The 20,501-nt window shown below is 45.8% G+C and overlaps 1 protein-coding gene across 1 annotated transcript in view; it reads left to right on the forward strand.

The window, feature by feature from the left end:
- The window catches only part of Rab8 (RAS oncogene family member Rab8), a 76,093-nt gene that overhangs the window by 6,249 nt on the left and 49,343 nt on the right, over positions 1 to 20,501 (forward strand). Inside the window, exons 2-3 of the mRNA XM_068366323.1 lie at positions 4,180 to 4,360; positions 13,576 to 13,660. Of these exons, the coding sequence (XP_068222424.1) occupies positions 4,180 to 4,360; positions 13,576 to 13,660 (266 nt within the window). The remainder of the gene's footprint in view (positions 1 to 4,179; positions 4,361 to 13,575; positions 13,661 to 20,501) is intronic.

Here is a 20,501-nt window from a genome sequence, read left to right on the forward strand (position 1 = left end):
ACCCGCAGCCGAAAAGGGCTAGAGACCCAAAACAGCAGGGTAAAAAGGGTGCAAAGCAGGCCTTTCACAGCAAGAAGGGATCTGGGCGAGGCCGGTCCCAATAAGACAGGCAATCCTCCCATTTGCCCACCTGTGGGGGGGATGCCTGCAAAGCCGCTGGCAGAGGTGGCTTCACCACGGGGCCGAACCCTGGATGGTCGAGGTGATTCGTTCAGGGTATCGTATCCCGTTCACGCTCCACTGACTCGAGTGACGATTCCATTGAACTCCTGTGCGAAGGGATCCGTACCGGAGTTTGCCCTCAGGGCAGAAGTCCAGCCCATGTTGGAGAAGGACGCTCTCCAGGAGGTCCTCGACGGGTCCCCAGGCTTCTACAGTCGACTTTTTCTTGTGAAAAAGGCGTCTGGAGGCTGGAGACCAGTTGTTGACTAATCGGCCCTGAACAGGTTTGTCGAACAGACACCTTTCAGGATGGAGACGGCCGACAGAGTCAGACAAGCGATAAGACCCCAGGATTTCATGTGCTCTCTAGATCTGAAGGACGCATACTTCCAGATCCCAATTCACCCGTCTTCCAGGAAGTATCTGATATTCATGTTCAATCGGAAGCATTACCAGTTCAGGGTACTGTGTTTCAGTCTTTCCACAGCACCCCAGGTATTCATGAGAGTATTCGCCCTAGTATCATCTTGGGCTCACAGAGTCGGCATCCGTTTCCTACGATACTTGGACGACTGGCTGATTCTGGCAGACTCGGAGGCGGCCTTTCTCTGCCACCGAGACGAGCTTTTAAGGTTTTGCCAGGATCTGGTGATCGTGGTAAACCTTGAGAAGTCTCAACTGCTTCCCTCTCAAGAACTGGTATACCTAGGCATGGGATTAGACACCCTAAGGCACAAAGCGTTTCCATCAGACGAAAGGATCCAGAGACTGAGGGAGATAGCACAGGTCTTCCTCAGTCGGGAAGAGCTCCCGGCGCAGCAGTCTTGGCTTCGCCTTCTCAGTCACCTCTCTTCCCTGACCCGACTGGTCCCCAACAGTTGCCTCAGGATGAGATCCCTCCAGTGGCGACTAAAATCCCAGTGGAACCAGCACTCCGATTCCCGGGATCACCTAATCCGCATAGGGCTAGAGGAACAGTCGGACCTCAGGTGGTGGCTGCCGGAGCCGAACCTCTTCAAAGGGGTCGATCTTCTCTTCTCTTTTCCGGAATTGATGCTTTTTTCGGATGCATCAAAAGAAGGGTGGGGGGCTCACATGCTGCACCATTACATCTCCGGTCAATGGTCCGAATCAGAAAGGTACCACCACATAAATCTCTTTGAGATGAGGGCAGCTTTTCAAGCCCTCAAAGAGTTCCACCAGGTCCTGGCGGGGTACTCCGTGGTGCTGATGAGCGACAACACAACGGTAGTAGCTTATCTAAGCAAAAGGGGTGGTACATTTTTGCAGCAGCTGTGCCATCTTGCAGTAGAGATACTCAGATGGGCAGAGGACAATTCGGTGACTCTATCAGCTCGCTTCATTCCGGACAAGCAGAATGTGCTAGCAGACAAGCTGAGCAGAGCGACTCAGATAGTTGGCACCGAGTGGTCTTTGAATCTTCTGATACCCAACAAAGTCCTGACTTTGTGGGGTTCCCTGACTGTGGATCAGTTCGCAACGGCCCGGAATTTCAGGCTCCCGTTGTACTGCTCCCCAGTTCCGGATCCCCAAGCTCTTTGGCAAGATGCTTTTCAACAACGGTGGATAAACCTGGACGTTTACGAGTTTCCCCCGTTCTGTCTGATGAGAAAAGTCCTCAACCAGGTACGAGCAAGCAACAACTTGCAAATTACCCTCATAGCTCCGCTATGGCATCACGCAGATTGGTTCCCGGACCTTCTGCATCTCCTCACAGAGATCCCGAGGGAGCTTCCTCCACAGCACGACCTTCTCAAACAACCACATGTCAACATCTTCCACAGAGCTGTAGCCTCGCTTCGACTTCACGCCTCCTTACACAGAGAGGCTTTTCGCAACCGGTTGCGAAAAGAATGGCTGGACACCTCAGGAGATCCACAGAGGCAGTCTACCAGGCAAAGTGGTCAGTTTTCTGTGGTTGGTGTCGTGGATGGGGTATCTCTCACCTCGATGCCTCTGTTCCAACTATAGCGGAGTTTTTTGTATACCTTCAGGAAGAAATGCTTCTCTTGGTCTCGGCAGTCAAAGCTACCGCTCAGCCTTGAGTCTCGCCTTTAGACTGAAAGGAGTCCATATTTCCTCCTCGTTGGAACTTTCTTTGCTCATACTCAGTTACGAGTTTACTTGTCCCCAGGCAGAGCTAAGACCTCCCCCTTGGAATGTGGTTTGGGTCCTCAGGTCTCTGAAGGGCTTCCCCTGTGAACCACTACGCCAGGCCTCAGATCGCCACCTCACGTGGAAGACGGTGTTCCTGCTCGCTCTGGTTTGGCCAAGAGAGTCAGTGAACTTCATGGTCTATCTGCTGATGTCTCCCACTCTAGGAGAAGGGGGGAAGTAATCCTCAACTACGACCCTGAGTTTGTAGCTAAGACTCAAAATCCGGATGTGCCGGACTCAAGGTTCGGCCCATTTCGTATAGAGAGTCTTCGTTCTGTAACCGAAGATCCAGACCAACTGTTACTATATCCAGTGAGGAGTCTGAGGTGTTATTTAAAAAGAATAGCAAAAGCTCGCCCCCGTGTACAAGCACTTTTTGTCAGCATGAGGAGGGTCACGAGGAATACTATTTCCTCCTGGATAAGGAAAGTACAGTAATCGAATATGCTCTATTTCCAGATCCTCCTCTGTCCAACCGACCCAGATCTTATGACGTCAGAGGCATTGCAATGTCTCTGGCGTTCAAGAAAAATTTTTCTGTGGCACAGGTATTGCAAGCGGGCGTATGGAAGCGTCAGACGACCTTCACAGCCCACTACCTGAAAGACGTAACCCACAGGAGCATGGAAACCTTCTCCATTGGTCCTGTGGTGGCCGCACAACAAGTGATCTAATGCCTCAGGCTCCTTGATGGACAAGTAGCAGAGGGTTGAGGGCTGAGGTTACCCGGGTTAGTCTAGGGTGAATGAAAAGAATGTCTATCTCACTTCTTTCTTTCTCCTTCTCCCTCCCTGGGGAAATAGGTCCGCAAGACCGAAGCATAGCTAACCTCACCCCTCTGCAGGTAAGAATAATTTCCCTTGTGCATCCTGGGTATGAATGCTTTGTTACGTCACCAATACCCCTTGAGGGAGGGTATTGGATATGTCTTAGAATCCTCGAGTTCCTACGGGAAGACAAGCCACGAGTCTCTCTCACACAAGCTTCTGCAGGCTGCTATCAGTGAGTTACCTTGTAACTACTTTGATTTTAGTGAGGGTAGGGTTCCCTCTACTATCGATCACAGATCAAAATAGAGAGGACCCCGGGTCATGACCAAGGCCAGTTGGTAAGGACTTCCTCCCTCCTAAGAGTAAGTCACCCTAATAAATAGTGAAGGTTTGTATCTGTATCGGAACAAAAAACATTTGGAAATTTGTATTTTTTCTAACATACAAACCTGGAGCTATTTATACAAATTGGCCCACCACCCTGTCCCCCTAGAAGTCCTGCCAGAAAGCAAAAGTGGTTACTCAACCGACAGGTGTGAGTGAGCGGGGTAGCTAGTCTACCTCAACCCCCTCCCGCTAACTAGCGGATGGGGTAATTATCCCTCACTAAAATTGTCTTGGCTGGTTTTCAGCGTTGCCGAAAGTAATACCCTAATAAATATCTCCAGGTTTGTATGTTAGGAAAAATACAAATTATTTCCAAATTTGTTATTTTTAAACTTCTATAGTTACATACAATTGAAATTGCCTCAAATTTGATTTTACAATTTGAGGGCTGAGTACGTGTACTGCAAGTTCCTTTGTCATTCTTCAAAAATTTTAGAAAGTGTTTATTTAGGTAATAACCACTGTTACTACTTCCAATCTATTATGAAACATCAACTTTTCCAGTCATTGACATAATAAACCCACAGTGTTTATGAATTAAGAAGTGTTAGTTTTTCAAGAAAGTAATTGCAATGTTCTTGTGTGATGTTCAAGATGTACATTCTAGTACTGAGTGATGAAAAGAATACAGTGAGGATCTCCGAATGATCGTGTGAATTATATGTAAATATTCTTCTTTCAGGTATTGATTTCAAAATTCGAACTATTGAACTGGACTCCAAAAAAATAAAACTGCAGATATGGGACACCGCTGGTCAGGAACGTTTCCGAACAATTACAACAGCTTATTACCGAGGGGCAATGGGAATCATGCTAGTATACGATATAACCAATGAGAAGAGCTTTGACAACATAAAAAATTGGTGAGTAATTCTTTGTGAAAATTTTTTTATATTATTTGTTGGTTGCTGTATAAGCAGTCATATGTTGTGCTGTATAATCTAATAGCTTATGTGCAATAATTTTATTAAAGGTTTAAAAGCCGCTCATGAATGGTAGAGGCAATGGAGAGTGACATGGCCCTGGCAAGCAGGACAATTACCTAGAGACTGACCATATATCATATGATCAGCACCCAAGCCCTCTCTCTGCCTAAGCCAGGACCAGGGAGGTCCAGGTAATGGCTACTGATGATTCAGCAGATAGGACTATAGGCTCCCCCAAAACCCCATCCTTAGCTCACAAGGATAGAAAGGTTGCAGATGCTAAAGGAACTAACGAGTTTGAATGGGACTCGAACCCTCGTCTGGCGATCACCAGGCAGAGACCTAACTAATAAGGCCACAAAAACCCTACTATAGTATTTCCTATTTATGTTTGCTCCTACACGAACACAAGCCCTCATCTTTTAATAGGAGTGTGTTTTCAGTTAGGCTGGAGGTAGCTGTAAAAAATTTAACAAGGTGTTGGTAGTTAATGGCAGCTGGCCTTGGAGCCCCACCCCTTAGTCAGTACCCTGAGATATCAATTTATTTTCAGCTATTTTAATCTTTTGTTTTTTTAAGATAATTTTAGACATTTTATTATATACAAGGAAAATGAGAAAAAAGTTTTCGCAGTTTTTCTGATAACGGTAGCTGACTGACAATTGTCTGTGTAACCTTCTGATATACTGTACAATTCTTCCTGTTGAATAGCAATCCTAGTACTGTTTATTCCCTTGCGAGTTTGGACTGGTTATTACGCTGTCATTATAACTGAGGAAGTTGGCTTTCCTGGGACATTGTAACATACTGTCAATAGAAAGAGAACTGCCAGTTACTCCTTCACCTCCAGTGTACCATCGCCTCTTCACATTACCAGTTGGTAGGAATGGGCTCTGCCCTTCTTTTCTCTTTTATGGCTGAAATATTCTTAGTTCTAGAAGACCAATCGATAGTTGCAAATATGTGACTCCTACCATTTCACTCCCCATGTGAGAGATAACGTTGTTCTTAGAGTCCCAGTGATTCCCTTCACCGAAGAAGAAGAATAAGAAGTTAGTGTGCTTCTATGCGCGATCATCTCGCAACCATATGGGTATGTGCTACTACATGTGGAAGGATATATATCTTCAGCATGCCCTCATATGTTCACACCCTAGAAAGCTCTCTTACAGGAGCACATCTACAACTGTTTGTGTGCACTCTAACTTATACTCTCACCCTTTCTGAGAGTGCTCATTTGCCTTCTAATATGGCCAGAAGTTTGATAGCTTAATGTGTGCTTGTGAGATTCGGGAGAAGTGAAAATAAAAATACAAATTCGTACTGGGAACATTCCTTCCCTGGAAATGCGAGTAGGTATGCTGTATAGGTGCTCATGTACCGATCATCTGTGCTCACAAGAACATGAGTGCTCACTACCGGTAGTAATACTGTTTAAGGACCTTGCCCCTACTTGGACGATCCCTCTCTTGCCTTCAGGAGGAGGGGAAAGATGAGTACTGAGTTGCCCCTTCGGGAACAAACATAAGTATTGAGGGCTCCCTGGCAAGTATCATGGTAACATTTCCAGATTGACAAAGGCCATGCCTTCCAAGACTTCCTTCGTCGACGAGAAGCCTCACGGCCGCGTCCCCCTTAGCTATCTTACTTATAGTTCCTGAAAAGTAAGGTTAAAAACCAGTGCGTTCCTTATCTTCGTGTTGGGTGACAGCAGGAATACGGGGCTATCTACCCTAGTAGTTGCATGACAAACTCCGCCGTGAGTACACCTCTCCAAGATTCTACTGTCCACAGATATAGTTGAGGAGGATTGAGATGCCTAACTGAGTCTTCTCCTGTGTAAAGGATATGATGTATGGTTCCCAGCCTATGGTTCTCTTTTGAGAACAAAATCCTATGGTTAAGTTTTGTAAGTCGGGAAATGTGAATCCATTATCTCAAACTATTATACTGTATATGGGCAAGAGTTTAACTTTGTGTAAATAGCCCTAAAGAGTAACTGTTGAGTAGGTTGTGAAGAATCATTTAATCAAGAACTTTTTTAATCACTTCATGCCAGAAATATTTTGCAGTCTAATTGATCATAAATAGAATCTCATAAAATCAATTGTGTAAGTTCACCGATTCAGTAATTAACTTGGGTTATTTGGAACAGGAGTTTTCAATATTAAACTTACCCGATAATCATGTAGCTGTCAACTCCGTTGCCCGACAGAATTCTATGGAGGGATACGCCAGCTATCACAATACTAGAAGGGGGTGTATTTACCAGCGCCACCTTTGGCCAGGTACTCAAGTACTTCTTGTTGACACCTCCTCAATTATTCCTCTGTCGTGCTTCCGGCAAGACGTTCTGGGATACGCTTATGTTCTTGGAGTATTTTCACGACTTTGGTGAAGTATTTCTCTTTGATTTCGGCTGTCGCTTTACTGGAAACTTCTATATTAGCTTAGTTAGCTTTTGGAATTAATTTGATTAATTATGGTGACGAAGAGAGTATGAACTCTCGTTCACCTTTCAATGGCCGACCCTTCCCTTAAACGGAAGTGTTGGTGTCTAAGAGAGTATAGACTCTCTTTCTTAATTTTGCTTAACAAAAGTTATAGATTTATTTTATACCTCTCCGCCTCTTATAGGCCTCTTCGATTAACTTCCTTTTATTATAAACTTATTAAAATTAATTTTTATATTTGTTTATATTCGACCTTCCTAATAGTAGGCGGTCTTTTCTTGGTACCGAAGTTAATTAACATTGAGCCCGTCATTTCGGTTTTACCTGTTAACATATTATGCTATTTCCGCCACAGAGTTTGAAAGAATTTCTTTGATAGTCTCGTACTGTTTTCAAAGTTGAACTAACGTTTTGTTTTGTCTCTGCAGTTGTTGACGTTCAGAACGTTCAACTTGCACTCTGTCGTTGCGATAGAGAAAGAATGTTCACGGTTTCACGTTGCAGTAAGAGTAACCGTGTCTAGCGTTTTGTTCATTCTTTCTTAACTTAATGGTTTTGATCCTAATAAGGAACTTTTCATTTTGGGAAATATTTCAGTTTTTTCCTTTAACAATAATATGTTTTTACGATATATATGATTGGGCTCTTCTCTCAGGATCTAAGTCAAGAGAGAGAGAGAGAGAGAGAGAGAGAGAGAGATAGAGACGGAGGGAGAAAGAGGAAGATAAACGTTTCATTCAAGCCTGCCAGGCGTACGAGTAACGTCGTTATCGTTTTTGCTCTTCTCCCTAGTCTCTTTAGGGGAAGAAACTAAACGTTTCTAGAGTGATCTAGTGTTTAGTCTCTTTCCAGCCACTGAATTATCTTTCATTAGATTTTTCTGTTACATTGTAATTCTGTTTTCGCAATTACTAACTTTTGAGAAAGGATAGAATTGCGTGTTTCAGGTACAAACCACTTAAAGTTTCGAGTTCAGTGAAATAAGTGCAAACAGAAATCAAAGTGATAAGTGATTAGCGCAAAGTATGTCAGTGTTGTGCGTGAGGGTACTTCTGTGCGCGCCAGTCGTCCTCCCAGTCCGGGACCTCTTGCAAGCTCCCAAGCCCAGGGGAGAAGCAATGTCGAAGGGCATAAGGGTTCAGCAGGCCTTGATCGGCGCACAGAAGTATCCTCGGTGGTTGTGGGCGTGTCTTACCGAGACCGTCACTCCCACCCGCAGACGATTGAGCCCTTATTTTGCTCGTCTGCAGAAGAGATTTAGGGGAGAAAATAAAGGCAGAGTAACGCTGGTCTCAGGTCTCAAGACCTCTTAAACGTAAAGTCCAGACCTATGCCAGACGTACGAAGTTAAAGTTCAACAACCCGGATGCAGTCATTGGGTTAGCTCTGACTCTCCTCAGTCATCAGTTGAATGCACTCCGCCTAAGAGGAGTAAGGTTCTGCTGCAACAGATCTCTGCTGTTAAGGCTTTACCTCAGCAGACCTTAGTGTCTGCCGACCCCAAGTTGACTCTACTGCAGTCCATGCAGTCACAACTTTCGGTCTTGATGCGTGAGTGTCGGGCTGAGAGTGTTGCGCCTCCGCCTCCGCCTACACTCCCTCCGCCTACGCTCGCTCCGCCTGATCGCAGTACCACCTGCCAGGCGTACGATGTTGTGGACTCTACTTCAGTCCATGCAAGCACAGCTTTCGGACTTGATGCGTGAGTGTCGGGCTGAGAGTGTTGCGCCTCCGCCTCCGCCTACACTCCCTCCGCCTACGCTCGCTCCGCCTGATCGCAGTACCACCTGCCAGGCGTACGATGTTGAGCCACGTGCTGAGTTTGCTGTTCCCAGTGGTGTTCAGCCTCCGCCTTCCTTAAGGCAACCTTTACAATGGGATCAGGAGGATTATACCTCTCTTCCTCCGCCTCCACTTGCTGCTCCACCAGTGATGCAACACTCGGTTGAGGTACAACAACCTCTCCCGTCCATGAGTCAGTCTCCTCAGCTCTCGCTGCAGCGAGCTCAACCCTCCACAAGGCAAGCACCACAACACCTTAGCCTTGCGCCTCAGGAGCCTCAGCTTGCGAGACATTTACCTTGTTCTGCACAGCCTCTTCCTCATCGCGCTCCGCTCACACCTCAGGAACTGGAACTTGCTACTCCGCTTCCGCCAACCGCTCAGCAAGCGCAACCCTTGGGTTCAACCACTCATGCTAGGAGTCAGCCTCCTCCACCCATGCGCCTTCCTTCTGCTTGTCTTTTATTCAGCCTTTGCAGACTGAGCCTCAGGTGTTCCTTCAACAGAGTCTTGAAGAGGAAACCACAACTATTGTTGTTCCAGCTCGTTCTGACTCTGCTGTTCAGCATACCTTACCTCCATTTTCAAACCATATGATAATGGAGGTTATTTGTATTACTTATAAAAATATATTTGTATTCCTTGCAATATATTTTTAACAAGATCGCAAAATATGGCAAAAATATGAATCATGAGTTATGAATGTAAGGTAAATATTATGTTGATATTAAAACCCATGCAAGCATGCATAAAGCACTCTAGCACTGGTCATGGAATTTCTGAGAAAGGTTAAACGCCATGCACACACTCTGCTTTCCTTACAGCAGGCTCTGCTTACAGCAGGCTCTGCTTACTACATGCTCTGCATACAGCATGCTCTGCATACAGCATGCTCTGCATTCAGCATGCTCTGCATACAACATGCTCTGCATACAGCATGCTCTGCATTCAGCATGCTCTGCATACAACATGCTCTACATACAGCATGCTCTGCATACAGCATACTCTGCATACATCATGCTCTGCATACCTTACCGCATGCTTCTCAGTCACACATCTTTGGTTGTTGCCAACTCACTAGACTGTCAAGCAGTTTCATAACGTTGCCTTCTAGTCTGCTGCTTTTGCACCAGTGAACCCTCACTGAGAGAACTTAGCTTTTCTAGGATATGGTCCCTGTAGATGAGAAAGTTCTTTTCTCCCTCCTTCTGATATTCCCTTGAGGACTCTGTCATTTGGAGGGAGCCTTTAGCTGCATAACCTCTTATGGACTTTTATTTAAGCATAACATGCTTCCAGGGAAGGTAATGGTTCCACTTCAGTCGCTAATCCCGTCTGTTACCACACCTGCTCCCATAGACCTTGAGCTGTGTTGCATGACATGCAGTCCAAGCTTAGTCCTTGTTAGAGGATTTTTTGTTTACGGAGTCAATGTGTCACGGGGAAGACGTTCAACAACCAACAGAAGTGACTTGTTGTGACGCAGTGCGGCAACCTCAGCAACCCGATAAGGAGTTGTCTGTACGACCCAGACAGTCTAGACAGATTCGGGTTGTCACTGTACTTCCTCGCTTGCCCATGATTGACAGTTCACAGACTGTGCAGCAGTATCATGATCTTGTGTCCGGCTCCGTCAGACGACTGGCTTTTAAGAGCTCCCACAAGTCGTCGCTGTCTGGAGATTTTCAATGGACTATGGATCTGACCAAGGAACTGGGCCTCCTGGTCAATTTTGAGGAGTCTCAGCTCGTTCCATCCCAGACCATTGTCTCCTTGGGTATGGATCTTCAGAGTCGAGCTTTTCGGACTTTTCCGTCGGCCCCAAGGATCTTCCAAGCCCTAGAATGCATCCAGAGCATGCTGAGAAGGAACCGATGCTCAGTCAGGTAGTGGATGAGTCTAACAGGGACACTTTCATCGCTGGCCCTGTTCATCGTGTTAGGGAGACTCCACCTCCCCCCCTTCAGTATCATCTAGCTGCTCACTGGATAAAGGACATGACGCTAGAGACGGTCTCAGTTCCTGTTTCCGAAGAGAGGAGGTCTTCTCTCGCGTGGTGTAAGAACAGCTTTCTTCTCAAGGAAGTCTACCTTTGGCTGTTCAGAAACACGACCGCCGTCTCCTCTCGGACGCATCAGACACGGGCTGGGGTGCGACTTTGGACGGACAAGAATGCTCGGGAACATGGAATCAGGAGCAAAGGACACTTCACATCATTTGCAAGAAGTTGTTGGCGGTTATTCTGGCCTTGATAAACTTCAAGTCCCTCCAGCTTAACAAAGTGGTGGAGGTGGACTCTGACAACACCACAGCCCTGGCTTACATCTTCAAGCAGGGAGGGACTCTTTCGTGGAAGTTGCTCTAGATCGCAAGGGACCTACTCATCTGGTCTTAAGATCGAAAGCTAACTGGTAACGAGGTTCATTCAGGGCGGTATGAATGTCATGGCAGATCACCTCAGACGGAAGGGTCAGGTCATCCCCACAGAGTGGACCCTTCTCAAGAATGTTTGCAACAGACTTTGGGCCCTGTGGGGTCAGCCAACCATAGATCTGTTCACTACCTCGATAACCTAGAGACTCCTGTTGTATTGTTCTCCGATTCCAGACCCAGCAGCAGTTCACGTGGACGCTTTTCTGCTGGATTGGTTCCATCTCGACCTGTATGCATTCCCGCCGTTCAAGATTGTCAACAGGGTACTTCAGAAGTTCTCCTCTCACAGGGACACGGCTGACGTTGGTTGGCTCCGCTCTGGTCCGCGAGAGAATGGTTCTTAGAGGTACTGCAATGGCTGGTCGACATTCCCAGGACTCTTCCTCTAGGAGTGAACCTTCTAAGTCTACCTCACGTAAAGAAGGTACACCCAATCCTCCACGCTCTTCGTCTGACTGCCTTCAGACTTTCGAAAGACTCTCAAGAGCTAGGGGCTTTTCGAAGGAGGCAGCCAGAGCGATTGCCAAAGCAAGGAGAACATCCACTCTCAGAATCTATCAGTCTCAAGGGGAAGTCTTCCGTAGCTGGTACAAGACCAATGCAGTTTCCTCAACCAGTACCACTGTAACCCAGATTGCTGACTTCCTGTTATATCTAAGGAAAGTAAGATCCCTTTCAGCTCCTACGATCAAGGGTTACAGAAGTATGTTGGCAGCGGTTTTCCGCCACAGAGGCTTGGATCTTTCCACCAACAAAGATCTACCTCCCTAGGTCTTTTGAGACCTCAAAGGAACGTCGGTTGTCCACTCCAGGCTGGAATCTAGACGTGGTCCTAAGGTTCCTTATGTCATCAAGATTTGAACCTCTCCAATCAGCCTCTTTTTAGGACCTCACATTAAAAACTCTTTTCCTCGTGTGCCTGACAACAGCTAAAAGAGTAAGTGAGATCCACGCCTTCAGCAGGATCATTGTTTTCACATCTGAAACGGCTACATGTTCCTTGCAGCTCGGTTTTTGCTAAACGAGCTTCCTTCACGTCCTTGGCCTAAGTCGTTCGAGATCCCAAGCCTGTCCAACTTGGTGGGGAATGATCTGAAGAGAGTACTTTGCCCAGTTAGAGCTCTTAGGTACTATCTAAAAAGGTCTTAACCTTTACAAGGACAATCAGAAGCCTTATAGTGTGCTATCAAGAAACCTTCTTTTCCAAGTTCTAAGAACTCAGTTTCTTACTATTCAGGCTTCTGATTAGAGAAACACATTCTCATCTGAAGGAAGAAGACCTTGCTTTGCTGAAGGTAAGGACACATGAAGTGGGAGCTGTGGCTACTTCAGTGGCCTTCAAACAGAACCATTCTCTGCAGAGTGTTATGGATGCAACCTATTGGAGAAGCAAGTCAGTGTTCGCATCATTCTATCTCAAAGATGTCCAGTCTCTTTACGAGTACTGCTACACCCTGGGACCATTCGTAGCAACGAATGCAGTAGTAGGCGAGGGCTCAGCCACTACATTCCCATAATCCCATAACCTTTTAACCTTTCTCTTGAATACTTTTTATGGGTTGTACGGTCGGCTAAGAAGCCTTCCACATCCTTGTTGATTTGGCGGGTGGTCAATGCTTTCTTGAGAAGCGCCGAGGTTAAAGGTTGTGATGAGGTCCTTTAGTATGGGTTGCAGCCCTGTATACTTTAGCACCTTTGAGTTGATTCAGCCTCCCAAGAGGAACGCTGCGCTCAGTAAGGAAGACGATCTTATTAAAGGCAGAGTAACGGTTCAAGTCGACTTCCTTACCAGGTACTTATTATTTCATTGTTATTGTGGATAACTGATTATATGAAATACGGGATACTTAGCTATCCTTTAGTCTTGTACACTGGTTTTTCACCCACCCCCCTGGGTGTGAATCAGCTACATGATTATCGGGTAAGTTTAATATTGAAAAATGTTATTTTTATTAGTAAAATAAATTTTTGAATATACTTACCCGATAATCATGATTTAATCGACCCTCCCTTCCTCCCCATAGAGAACCAGTGGACCGAGGAATAATTGAGGAGGTGTCAACAAGAAGTACTTGAGTACCTGGCCACAGGTGGCGCTGGTAAATACACCCCCTTCTAGTATTGTGATAGCTGGCGTATCCCTCCATAGAATTCTGTCGGGCAACGGAGTTGACAGCTACATGATTATCGGGTAAGTATATTCAAAAATTTATTTTACTAATAAAAATAACATTTTTCTTGTTTACTTCAGTTTCTAGTTCCATGGTTATGATAAAATTTTACACAATTTAAACTTAAATCGTCCAATATTTATTTCATTGTCATCAATTACTTACAATTAAATGAAAGTTATTTACACTTAAATGTTCTGCTCTTTTAAATGGTTACTGAAAACATATGTTATAAATTCAGTGCAAGCTAACCAAGCTTTGCTTCCAGATACTTATGGACATTTGGTAATTAAAGAATTCTTGTATTTTTCAGGATTAGGAACATAGAGGAACATGCATCGGCAGATGTAGAAAAGATGATTTTAGGAAATAAATGTGATATGAACGACAAGAGACAGGTAAGATTACCCATCATATAAGTATAATATTCACTCTTCCTTGTACCCTGTACTCAGCTATTTTTTTAAAGAGTGCTTTATTTACACTATCTATGACTTGCATTAATATAATTAATTAAGTTTAGTTCCTTAGTTTTACTCTTCATTGCTTTTATCAGACTACAATAGTTTGTTGTAAATTTCATGTGGCCTTTTTTTATTTTATCTTGATAATAATATTAATATAATTTTTAAATATAAAACTTACCCGCTGGTTATATAAAAGAGCTGAAGTCCCTGACGCCAGGGCAGAAAATTCAAATCTCGCGCTATCGAAGATACGCCAGGTGTACCAACCGCACCCTAGCGGTAGAACAGGTGGAACTACACACCAACTCCAGTTCTTCTCTCTGCCGTCATAGCTGACTGACATACAGAAGTTCGCTCTCGTGTTTTTACTCTCTTGGGAAGTTGTTTGGTGATGTACAACGTTCTTTTTTGAGTTTAAGCTATCGTTGATTAATTTTCCTTGGTTCTTATCTTGAAATCTTTTTGTTTGAGATTTTCTTTATTGTTTTTTCCCTTACTTTTTGCTTGTCGGTCTCTCACGTTAACTTTAAAATGGCCGACTCCTCCCCTGCTCAGCGTAGGTGTGTTAGTGAGGGTTGTCGTACACGACTTCCTAATGGATCTATTGATCCTCATTCTATTTGTGTAAAATGTAGGGGTAAATTTTGTTCATTAGATGATAGGTGTAATGAGTGTCTTTCCTTAACTAATGATGATTTTGGTACTTACGATCGTTATGTTAGGAGATTAGAGAGAGATAGACTTAGGCGTAGTTCTTCCCGATCTGTGGATAGAACCTTACCTAATTTTCCTGTTCCTAATCCTGTTCCTTCCCCTGTGGTGGTAGATCAGGAACCTACTATGAAGGACATGTTTACTGCTATTTTGTCTCTTGGTGAGAAAGTTGAGTCCTTAGCAGCCGATAGAAATACTATCTTTTCAGAGTTAAAGGTATTGAAAAACCGTGATCCTATCGGAACTGTGGAAAGTGTTTCAGTGTCTGATGTGGTACCGAAGAATCGTGACTCTCTCGGTGTTGTGACAAGTGTTGATAATGTGGTTAGTGTTGCGGAAGGTGCGTCGACTCGAGTGTCTGATGTGGTACCGAAGAATCGTGACTCTCTCGGTGTTGTGACAAGTGTTGATAATGTGTTTAGTGTTGCGGAGGGTGCGTCGGCACGATCTTGTCGTTCACCTAGCCTTAGACCTCTTTCGAGCTCTCGAACCCATGGGAGAAGTAATGTCGAACGGCTTAAGGGAACGAGAAGCATCATCAATCGTGCAGACGTCCCCTCGAACGTTCCTGTTGCCGTAGCTCAGGTCGTTCACCCTCATCGTAGGAAAGGTGAGGTTCATACGTTATCCCCGTCTTCCGATGAAGGGTCGGGGAGTGAGATCTGGCGGCGAGCGTCGAGACCGCTTAAACGCTCCCATGTTGATTTGGACGCGGCGCGTCAAAACACACAGCGTCGGGAATCGCCTGTGCGGCCAGGATGTAGTTCGTGGGGTTCACCGGAACGTTTCCGTTCTCCCAGCACTTGCACTCCGGCCAAACGTTCAGATCACCGTGTTCGTGCGGATATGATTCCTTCCGATTCGGACCTTGTAACTATTCATGCACCTCCTCTTCCATCGGATTGGCTTTCTTCCCCTGAAATGCGTGGTGACATTAGTGCGAATCTTCCTTCTAGGAGTTCTGTTGATCCGAAATGGACTGCGCTTTTGTCTATGAAGGAACAACTCTCTTCGTTGATGGATTCTTATCAACCAAGTGTTGGCGTTGTGTCTGGGCGTTCGATGTCAGACCAGTTATCGCACAAACGTTCGATGGTATATGGCCTTGACGAGTTATCACTTAGACGGTCTCCCATTCACAGTGTTCAACGCCAGGTTGATTTTGATGAGTCGCGTCAGAGAGTTTTGGTTGACCAGTTTGCGTTTTCTGGTCGCGGGGAAGAGCGTCGGCGTCGACAAGTGGACGAGACGCGGCAACAATTTGAAGTAGTGGATCGCCCGCGGCAACAACTTTTGGACGCGGCGCGTCAAAACATTGGTTTTCAGCGGCGACATCCTGACTCCTTTGATCGCTCGCAGCAACAGTCCTCGGACTTTACGCGACCTCGCGGCGATCTTCAACAGTTACCTTCTGATTTCAAGCGTTCTTCTGTTCAACAACAGTTGAATTCTAAGCGACCTAAGCAGTTGTTGGTTGAGGATGATCGTCTACATGTCCGTGTTTCGCATCAATCTACTTCTACTTCTCCCCACCAAATTGACTCAGATGTTGGCCTTGACAGGCAGTCCCATCCAGACGTTGTTCCTTCGGTTCAGGCTGCAGCTGTTGCTGCACTGCCAGAAGACGAACCAGAGGAAAAGTCGGATGAGGATAATCCTATTGAGGAAGTCTCTGAGAATGAGGAGGAGAAGCATTATCAGCATGCTGTGGACCTTCGCAAGTTTATGCTTATTTTGACTGGATTTTTCCCGGATTCTTTTACCCCTGTGGCCCCTCGTTCTCCGCCTTCTGAATTCATCTTAGGTAAAGCTACTAAGGTTCCAGTTTACACCAAGATGGTTCTTTCTCGATCTTCTAAGCGGGCCTTGAAGTTAATGGGTTCTTGGTTGGACTCCAAGAAAGCTTTTGGCAAGACGGCCTTTGCCTTTCCTCCCGCTAGGTTAGCCTCTAAATCTAGTGTGTGGTATGAGACTGGTGAAGTGTTGGGCTTGAGTTTTCCTTCGTCTGCCCAAGGGGATTTTTCAAGTTTGGTAGATGCTTCTCGTCGTCTTGCCTTAAGGAAGACGAAGATTTGGTGGTCCATTCCAGAGTTCGACCATTTGCTTAAAGGTCTTTTCAGGGCCTTCGAAGTTTTTAATTTTTTGGACTGGGCTTTGGGGGCTTTGAGTAAGAGGGTCTCTGATATGACGGAAACGGACACTAGTGGTTTGGTTCATTTGATGTCCTGCTTGGACAAAGGTGTGAGAGATGGCTCCAACGAACTTGCTGCCTTGTTTACAGCTGGAATTCTCAAGAAAAGGGCCACGATGTGCTCCTTCCTCTCCGCAGGAGTGTCTCCCTATCAGAAGACAGGCCTTCTTTTCGCACCTTTGTCTAATTCTTTATTTCCTCAGGATTTAGTGGGCGAGGTGGCTACTGCTCTCACTCAGAAGGCCACACATGACTTAGTTACTCATTCGACTAGGAAAGTTTTGCCTCCGTCTTTCTCCTCTCGAAAACCTAAGGAATCTTCTTCTGGGTTTCGTCCTCAGTCCTTTCGTGGGAAGCCCTCTGGGAGAGGCTCTTTTAAACCAGAAGGAAGGAAACCTAGAGGCAGAGGGGGCAAGTCCGGCCGAGGTAAAGTCTGACTGCCCTCTCCTTCAGACAGCAGTGGGGGCCAGGTTGACTCACTTTTGGGAGGCTTGGGAGAGGAATGGAGCGGACCCCTGGTCCGTCCAGGTGTTAAAGGAAGGCTACAAGATCCCCTTCCTGACCAATCCTCCTTTAGTCACAGATCCAGTGGATCTTTCGCCCAAATACAGAGAGGGTCCCAAGAAACAAGCCATGCTTCTACAGATGTCTCTTTTATTAGAGAAACGAGCAATAGAGGAAGTGCAAGATGTTACGTCTCCGGGGTTTTACAACCGCCTTTTTCTAGTACCCAAGAGTTCCGGGGGGTGGAGACCGGTTCTGGACGTAAGTGTGCTCAATGGTTACGTCAAAAACTCGACGTTCACCATGGAGACTCAGAAAACAGTTCTGGCAGCTGTGAGGAAGGACGATTGGATGGTCTCTTTAGATCTTCAGGATGCCTATTTCCACCTTCCGATTCATCCCAGCTGCAGACGTTATCTGAGGTTCATGGACGGAAACAAGGTCTTCCAGTTCAGGGCTCTTTGTTTCGGACTTTGCACGGCTCCTCTATTGTTCACCAAGATCATGCTGAACATGGCAAGCATGCTGCATTCGAGGGGAATCAGGGCCTCTCTGTATCTGGACGATTGGCTGATAAGAGCCTCCTCAGCCGATTGTTGTTTGAAGGACCTCAAGATAACTTTGGATCTCTCCAGAGAACTGGGTCTCCTGGTGAGCTCGAAAAAATCACAACTCATTCCATCCCAGGAGATTCTTTATTTGGGGATGGAGATTCACAGTCGGAGTTTTCGGGCTTTTCCGTCGTCGGTGAGAATCCAAGCAGCCCTCCTAAAAGTACAAACGTTCCTGAAGAGAGATCTTTGCTCCGTCAGAGATTGGATGAGCCTTCTGGGGACTCTCTCGTCGTTAGAGAAGTTCGTGACCCTGGGGAAGTTGTTCTTGCGTCCTCTTCAGTTTCATCTCAACCGCCATTGGAAGAAAGGGGACAGCCTCGACAGGGATTGCATTCCCATCTCGACTTCCATCAAGTCTCATCTTCAATGGTGGAACAACAAGCCCAGACTGAAAGAAGGCTTGTCTTTACTTCAGAGGAACCCAAACCTCGTGTTGTGTTGCGACGCCTCCAACTCGGGGTGGGGAGCCACTCTAGAGAAGCAGGAACTTTCGGGGACTTGGACGGTAGAGCAAACCTCTCTCCACATCAATCAAAAAGAGCTTTTAGCTATTCATCTGGCTCTCATCGGCTTCGAAAAGCAGATCAGGGGCAAGGTAGTCCAAGTCAATTCGGACAGCACGACAGCTCTGGCCTATATTGCGAAACAAGGCGGGACCCACTCTTGGCCTCTGTTCGAGATTGCAAGACTGCTCCTCATCTGGGCGGAGGAAAGGAAGGTGACTCTTTTGACGCGGTTCATCCAGGGAGTCAACAATGTGAGCGCAGACAGACTCAGCAGGAAAGGTCAGGTTCTCTCCACGGAATGGATTCTGCACCCGGACATCTGCAAGAGTCTGTGGCGGTTATGGGGTCGACCTCTCGTGGATCTCTTTGCCACCGCGAAGACCAAACGACTAGAGTGTTATTGCTCTCCGGTTCCAGATCCCGAAGCTTTTCACATAGACGCTTTTCTGATGAACTGGTCACACATGGAGGTTTATGCCTTTCCTCCGTTCAAGATCCTTTACAAAGTGATTCAGAAGTTCGTTTCACACGAGGAGACCAGAATGACACTGATAGCTCCGTTCTGGCCGTCAAGGAGCTGGTTTCCAGAGGTACTGGAATGGATGGTGGATGTCCCGAGAAGCCTTCCCATGAGACCCGATCTTCTCAGACAACCTCACTTGGCCCGAAATCATCAAAACCTCCGAGCTCTACGTCTGACTGCCTTCAGACTATCGAAAAACTCGCTAGAGCTAGAGGATTTTCGAAGAAGGCAGCCAAGGCAATTGCAAGGGCAAGAAGGTCTTCAACCATCAAGGTGTATCAGTCCAAGTGGGAGTTGTTCAGGGAATGGTGTAGAACTAACGCGATTTCCTCTTCCAGTACATCGCTTTCCCAAATAGCAGATTTTTTCTTGGACCTTAAAACTAAGCATAACTTCTCGTCATCAACTATTAAAGGTTACAGGAGTATGTTGGCGACGGTTTTTCGACACAGGAACCTAGACCTTTCTGATAATAAGGATCTACGAGATTTACTTAGGTCTTTTGATACGACCAAGATGATTCAAACGGCTCCCATCGCCTGGAATTTGGATGTTGTCCTTAAATTTCTCATGAGTGACAGATTTGAGCCTTTACACTCGGCTTCATTTAAGGACTTAACCTTGAAAACCCTTTTTCTAGTTACCCTCGCCACTGCGAAAAGAGTTAGTGAAGTTCACGCTTTAAGCAAGAACATTGGTTTTCGGAATGGGAAAGCCATTTGTTCTTTGCAACTGGGGTTTCTGGCCAAGAACGAAAACCCTTCTCGACCATGGCCCAAATCCTTCGAGATTTCTAACCTTTCGGATTTGGCTGGCGATGAATTGGAAAGGGTTCTCTGTCCAGTTAGAGCTCTACGTTGTTATGTGGACAGAACTAAGAATCTGAGAGGTAACTCAGACGCTCTGTGGTGTGCAGTTCGGAAACCCTCGATGCCCATGTCCAAGAATGCCTTGTCTTTTTTCGTTAGATTGTTGATTCGAGAAGCTCATGCTCAGTGTGATGAGTCGGATCAGAGGCTCCTCAAAGTCAAGACACATGAAGTCAGAGTGGTAGCGACTTCAGTGGCCTTTAAACAGAACCGTTCTCTGCAAAGTCTGATTGATACAACATTTTGGAGAAGTAAGTCTGTTTTTGCATCCCATTATTTGAAGAATGTTCAGACTCGCTATGAGGACCTTTTTACGTTGGGTCCTTTTATAGCTGCTAATGCGATAGTAGGTGAATGATCTACCACTACGTTCCCTTTTTTCCTAATACCCCTTTTCTATCTCTTGGAACTCGTTTTTTATGGTTGTTTGTGGAGATTGGGCGTCAGTCTTCCGCAATCTTTGATTTGGCTAGGTGGTCATTTTGTTCCTTGAGTGCACCCGGAACAAGGGTATTGGTTGAGGTCCTGTCATGTTATAGGTGTTTGTACCGTTTGACAGCTCCTAGAGATTTTCAGCCCGAGTGGATTACTGGATCTCTTAAGGATAGCGGACGAAATGAGGCAGAGTATCATTGCTGTCAGCTTCCTTATCAGGTGAGAACTGCTTAAGTGAATTTTCTGTATGTAGCTGTCTCTGACCCGCCACCAAGGGGTGTCAATCAGCTCTTTTATATAACCAGCGGGTAAGTTTTATATTTAAAAATGATATTTTCATAATAAAATAAATTTTTGAATATACTTACCCGCTGGTTATATAAATTTAACACCCTCCCTCCTCCCCTCTAGAGACT

The sequence above is a fragment of the Palaemon carinicauda genome, chromosome 44 (assembly GCF_036898095.1).
Source record: "Palaemon carinicauda isolate YSFRI2023 chromosome 44, ASM3689809v2, whole genome shotgun sequence".
NCBI lineage: Eukaryota > Metazoa > Arthropoda > Malacostraca > Decapoda > Palaemonidae > Palaemon > Palaemon carinicauda.